Consider the following 7,171-nt stretch of genomic DNA (forward strand, 5'->3'; position numbering starts at 1 on the left):
GGCACCTCAAAATAGAGGTTAAAGATCCTCTAATGCTTGAGGTAAGGCACCTCAAAATAAAGGTTAAAGAACCTCTAATCCTAGTAGTATGGCACCTCCAAATAGAGGTTAAAGATCCTCTAATGCTTGAGGTAAGGCACCTCAAAATAAAGGTTAAAGAACCTCTAATCCTAGAAGTATGCCACCTCAAAATAGAGGTTAAAGATCCTCTAATCGTCTAATGCTTGAGGTAAGGCACCTCAAAATAGAGGACAAAGAACAGCTAATCCTTGAAGTATGGCACCTCAAAATAGAGGTCAAGAACATCTCATGCTAGAAGTAGGGCACCTCAAAATAGAGGTTAAAGATACTCTAATGCTTGAGGTAAGGCACCTCAAAATAGAGGTCAAAGAACATTTAATCCTTCGAGTATGGAATCTCAAAATAGAGGTTAAGAACATCTAATGAGTAGGGCATATCAAAATAGAGGTCAAAGAACCGTAAATGTTTGAAGTAAGGCATCTCAAAATAAAGGTTAGAGAAACTCTAATCCTAGAAGTATGGCACCCCAAAATAGAGGTTAAAGATCCTCTTTAATGCTTGAGGTAAGGCACCTCAAAATAGAGGACAAAGAACATCTATTCCTTCAAGTATGGAATCTTCAAATAGAGATCAAGAACATCAAATGCTAGAAGCAGAGCATATCAAAATAGAGGTCAAAGAACCCCTAATGTTTGAGGTAAGGCACCTCAAAATAAAGGTCAAAGAACCTCTAATCCTAGAAGTATGGAATCTCAAAATAGAGGTCAAGAACCTCTAGTGCTAGAAGTATGGCATATCAAAATAGAGCTCAAAGAACCGCCAATGATAGAAGTATGGAACCTCAAAATAGAAGTCAAAGGGCCTCTAATGATAGAATTATGGCACCTCAAAATAGAGGTCAAAGGGTCTCTAATGATAGAAGTATGGCACCTCAAAATAGAGTTCAAAGGGTCTCCAATGATAGAAGTATGGCACCTCAAAATAGAGGTCAAAGGGTCTCTAATGATAGAAGTATGGCACCTCAAAATAGAGGTCAAAGGGTCTCTAATGATAGAAGTAAGGCACCTCAAAATAGAGGTTAAGGATCCTCTAATGCTTGAGGTAATGCACCTCAAAATATAAGTGTAGTGGAATTAATAAAACAAATTGTACCTCCTAGAGTCGAGGAGAATGTTGCATCATAAATCTAGCTGTGAAAGCTAATTGCATGCTTTTTAGCAGCATTTACAAAAGTATCAATAATAGATCAATAAGGTGTGAAATATCTGCATATCATTCTAAGCTGAGACTTTCTTTCCTTACTGATTTAAAGATTCAACGAATACTCCATTTTTAGCACTCCATGTCATGAATAATAACTTTGTTTCATTCTGTAATACAAATAAAGACATATCCTTTGCTATAATCAATATATATTGATTGTTACATGGTGAAAGTTGAATCAATTCTGCCAAATAATGGATGAATCATGGTGAAAGGTGAATTAATTCTGCCAAATAATGGATAAATCATGGTGAAAGGTGAATTAATTCTGCCAAATAATGGATGAATCATGGTGAAAGGTGAATCAATTCTGCCAAATAATGGATAAATCATGGTGAAAGGTGAATTAATTCTGCAAAGTATTGGATTAATCATGGTGAAAGGTGAATTAATTCTGCCAAATAATGGATGAATCATGGTGAAAGATGAATCAATTCTGCCAAGTATTGGATTAATCATGGTGAAAGGTGAATTAATTCTGCCAAATAATGGATGAATCATGGTGAAAGATGAATCAATTCTGCCAAGTATTGGATTAATCATGGTGAAAGGTGAATTAATTCTGCCAAATAATGGATGAATCATGGTGAAAGATGAATCAATTCTGCCACGTATTGGATTAATCATGGTGAAAGGTGAATTAATTCTGCCAAATGATGGATGAATCATGGTGAAAGGTGAATCAATTCTGCAAAGTATTGGATTAATCATGGTGAAAGGTGAATTAATTCTGCCAAATGATGGATGAATCATGGTGAAAGGTGAATCAATTCTGCAAAGTATTGGATTAATCATGGTGAAAGGTGAATTAATTCTGCCAAATGATGGATGAATCATGGTGAAAGGTGAATCAATTCTGCCAAATAATGGATAAATCATGTTGAAAGGTGAATTAATTCTGCCAAATGATGGATGAATCATGGTGAAAGGTTAATCAATTCTGCCAAATAATGGATAAATCATGGTGAAAGGTGAATTAATTCTGCCAAATAATGGATGAATCATGGTGAAAGGTGAATCAATTCTGCCAAATAATGGATAAATCATGGTGAAAGGTGAATTAATTCTGCCAAATGATGGATGAATCATGGTGAAAGGTGAATCAATTCTGCCAAATGATGGATGAATCATGGTGAAAGGTGAATTAATTCTGCCAAATGATGGATTAATCATGGTGAAAGGTGAATCAATTCTGCCAAATAATGGATAAATCATGGTGATAGGTGAATTAATTCTGCCAAATGATGGATGAATCATGGTGAAAGGTGAATCAATTCTGCCAAGTATTGGATTAATCATGGTGAAAGGTGAATTAATTCTGCCAAATAATGGATGAATCATGGTGAAAGATGAATCAATTCTGCCACGTATTGGATTAATCATGGTGAAAGGTGAATTAATTCTGCCAAATGATGGATGAATCATGGTGAAAGGTGAATCAATTCTGCAAAGTATTGGATTAATCATGGTGAAAGGTGAATTAATTCTGCCAAATGATGGATGAATCATGGTGAAAGGTGAATCAATTCTGCAAAGTATTGGATTAATCATGGTGAAAGGTGAATTAATTCTGCCAAATGATGGATGAATCATGGTGAAAGGTGAATCAATTCTGCCAAATAATGGATAAATCATGGTGAAAGGTGAATTAATTCTGCCAAATAATGGATGAATCATGGTGAAAGGTGAATCAATTCTGCCAAATAATGGATAAATCATGGTGAAAGGTGAATTAATTCTGCCAAATAATGGATGAATCATGGTGAAAGGTGAATCAATTCTGCCAAATAATGGATAAATCATGGTGAAAGGTGAATTAATTCTGCCAAATAATGGATGAATCATGGTGAAAGGTGAATCAATTCTGCCAAGTATTGGATTAATCATGGTGAAAGGTGAATTAATTCTGCCAAATAATGGATGAATCATGGTGAAAGATGAATCAATTCTGCCAAGTATTGGATTAATCATGGTGAAAGGTGAATTAATTCTGCCAAATAATGGATGAATCATGGTGAAAGGTGAATCAATTCTGCCAAATAATGGATAAATCATGGTGAAAGGTGAATTAATTCTGCCAAATAATGGATGAATCATGGTGAAAGGTTAATCAATTCTGCAAAGTATTGGATTAATCATGGTGAAAGGTGAATTAATTCTGCCAAATAATGGATGAATCATGGTGAAAGATGAATCAATTCTGCCAAGTATTGGATTAATCATGGTGAAAGGTGAATTAATTCTGCCAAATAATGGATGAATCATGGTGAAAGGTGAATCAATTCTGCCAAATAATGGATAAATCATGGTGAAAGGTGAATTAATTCTGCCAAATAATGGATGAATCATGGTGAAAGGTGAATCAATTCTGCAAAGTATTGGATTAATCATGGTGAAAGGTGAATTAATTCTGCCAAATAATGGATGAATCATGGTGAAAGATGAATCAATTCTGCCAAGTATTGGATTAATCATGGTGAAAGGTGAATTAATTCTGCCAAATAATGGATGAATCATGGTGAAAGGTGAATCAATTCTGCCAAATAATGGATAAATCATGGTGAAAGGTGAATTAATTCTGCCAAATAATGGATGAATCATGGTGAAAGGTGAATCAATTCTGCCAAATAATGGATAAATCATGGTGAAAGGTGAATTAATTCTGCCAAATAATGGATGAATCATGGTGAAAGGTGAATCAATTCTGCCAAATAATGGATAAATCATGGTGATAGGTGAATTAATTCTGCCAAATAATGGATGAATCATGGTGAAAGGTGAATCAATTCTGCCAAATAATGGATAAATCATGGTGAAAGGTGAATCAATTCTGCCAAATAATGGATGAATCATGGTGAAAGGTGAATCAATTCTGCAAAGTATTGGATTAATCATGGTGAAAGGTGAATTAATTCTGCCAAATAATGGATGAATCATGGTGAAAGATGAATCAATTCTGCCAAGTATTGGATTAATCATGGTGAAAGGTGAATTAATTCTGCCAAATAATGGATGAATCATGGTGAAAGGTGAATCAATTCTGCCAAATAATGGATAAATCATGGTGAAAGGTGAATTAATTCTGCCAAATAATGGATGAATCATGGTGAAAGGTGAATCAATTCTGCCAAATAATGGATAAATCATGGTGAAAGGTGAATTAATTCTGCCAAATAATGGATGAATCATGGTGAAAGGTGAATCAATTCTGCCAAATAATGGATAAATCATGGTGAAAGGTGAATTAATTCTGCCAAATAATGGATGAATCATGGTGAAAGGTGAATCAATTCTGCCAAGTATTGGATTAATCATGGTGAAAGGTGAATTAATTCTGCCAAATAATGGATGAATCATGGTGCAAGGTGAATCAATTCTGTCAAGTATTGGATTAATCATGGTGAAAGGTGAATTAATTCTGCCAAATAATGGATGAATCATGGTGCAAGGTGAATCAATTCTGCAAAGTATTGGATTAATCATGGTGAAAGGTGAATTAATTCTGCCAAATAATGGATGAATCATGGTGAAAGATGAATCAATTCTGCCAAGTATTGGATTAATCATGGTGAAAGGTGAATTAATTCTGCCAAATAATGGATGAATCATGGTGCAAGGTGAATCAATTCTGTCAAGTATTGGATTAATCATGGTGAAAGGTGAATTAATTATGCCAAATAATGGATGAATCATGGTGCAAGGTGAATCAATTCTGTCAAGTATTGGATTAATCATGGTGAAAGTTGAATCAACTCTGCCAAATAATGGATGAATCATGGTGAAAGGTGAATCAATTCTGCCAAATGATGGATGAATCATGGTGAAAGGTGAATCAATTCTGCCGAGTATTGGATTAATCATGGTGAAAGGTGAATTAATTCTGCCAAATAATGGATGAATCATGGTGAAAGGTGAATCAATTCTGCCAAGTATTGGATTAATCATGGTGAAAGTTGAATCAACTCTGCCAAATAATGGATGAATCATGGTGAAAGGTGAATCAATTCTGCCAAATGATGGATGAATCATGGTGAAAGGTGAATCAATTCTACCAAGTATTGGATTAATCATGGTGAAAGTTGAATCAACTCTGCCAAATAATGGATGAATCATGGTGAAAGGTGAATCAATTCTGTCAAGTATTGGATTAATCATAGTGAAAGGTGAATCAATTCTGCCAAATATTGGATTAATCCAATAAAGAGAAATATTATCTAAATACAGCCAAGAAGTCTTGGCTATAAAGGATAGGTTTTTTCTGATGAACATAACGTACATTACATGTGCAATAAGCATGAAGAGGATGAAACTATATCATCCACTTAGTTTATTTTTAGAATTCGAAGAGAACAGTTGTGCACTGAATAAATAAAACTGTTGAGCCAGGTTTGTGAAATAAATACGGTAAGTTTTCTACAGGTTTTAAAACTGGATTTTCAAGCCTATTAAAAATTAGAATAGAAATACAGCTCTAATATTAAGTGAATATTTAACTGGAATTTGGTATTTCCGCAAGAATGCCCTTGGCAGATGAGTTAGTTATGATTTCATTTAAGAAATATACAATATTTAAGGTTCAAAACAAGATATATTGTTAAATTCACTTCAGGATAAATATAATTATTTTTTTACTTCAGAATATGTTCATCTCGAGAAATGGAAATAGTATTTTGTGTAATTAGTAAAATCCTTACTGATTACTAAGTCAAACATTATTTGCCAACTATAACAATCTTTATTTTTTTGCATGCTAGTCTGATAATGGATTATTTGTCATTTTAGTACTTTCTTATCTCACTGACTAATATACAGATGTAAGTAAGGATTTATTAATCACATTAATATAGCAAACACAAAAAACTATAAATGTATGCTATAAAATATGAATATATATGTGCATAAAAGTAAACCACAAATAAAACTGAATTCTTAAAGTAAAAAAAAATATATTTTATTTTTACTTTAAAAATTCAGTTTTGTCTTCAAAGTCAACCAAACCAGTGTTAGGAATAGTATTAAGAGTATACTGGTAGCTATGGTGATGACATGTGTAGGTCTAGAATTTAAGTGTAGGTATTAAAAGTATTTTGTTATAATAATTATACATAATATTTTGAGAGGAAAATAATAACCAAGACGTGACGCACTCACTATATAAGGTACAGTGAATTGCCATGCTACTCATCTGTCATCGTTACGCCAAGAAAACTATTCTAAGAGAAAAATAGCATTTCCTTATAAGAATTGCGACTATTTAAAAGGGGCATAGTGTCTTCAATTCAACGATAAATCCTGGAATATCTTCCCTTGAAATTGTTCACTTAACCTTAAAAAATTCTAGTTTTTTAACCTTTTGCTTTGCATCAAGCAGATGCATTCCTTGATGATCCTCTGACACGTGAGAGAGATTCCCCCCCCCCCGTCCCCCTTACGTAAGAACCCACCTAATTCTCCCGGAGATAGCTAACCAAACATCACCCGACATCAGAGTCTCGACTCCAAATTGTTACTTAATGTACACAACATACCTCTCGCATTCAGCCAATCACAGGGACCGTGTTCCTTATTAGGAATTGGCAGTGATAGCTAGGGTCCACGGGTCATGTAGATTACCCAGGGTCCGTGAGTTCACTAAAAGTAAATTTATAGGACCTCATGTTAACCCACATGTGATTGAACGCAGCAGATCGGGCATAGGCATCAACAAAGGAAGGTGTCTGGTTAGCTTTCTGCCTCGCAAATAACAACTCCATTTGAGAAAAATGGTAAGGCTATGTAACTTATGAACATAGTGATTAAGAATTCTGCATTACAAAATTATCAAAAGTAGATGATGAAAATTTTCTTGAACTCTAGACAGGAGCCAGCCTTAGAATCACCCAACATA

At 34.2% G+C, this 7,171-nt stretch overlaps 1 protein-coding gene across 1 annotated transcript in view; it reads left to right on the top strand.

The window, feature by feature from the left end:
• Positions 1–631: 631 nt before the first annotated feature.
• Positions 632–7,171, top strand: part of LOC137631911 (4-hydroxyphenylpyruvate dioxygenase-like) — a 55,838-nt gene continuing 49,298 nt past the window's right edge. The window contains exons 1-2 of the mRNA XM_068363914.1: positions 632–718; positions 6,855–7,004. Coding sequence (XP_068220015.1) covers positions 632–718; positions 6,855–7,004 — 237 coding nt within the window. The remainder of the gene's footprint in view (positions 719–6,854; positions 7,005–7,171) is intronic.

Source organism: Palaemon carinicauda, chromosome 40 (assembly GCF_036898095.1).
Source record: "Palaemon carinicauda isolate YSFRI2023 chromosome 40, ASM3689809v2, whole genome shotgun sequence".
Classification (NCBI taxonomy): Eukaryota; Metazoa; Arthropoda; class Malacostraca; order Decapoda; family Palaemonidae; genus Palaemon; species Palaemon carinicauda.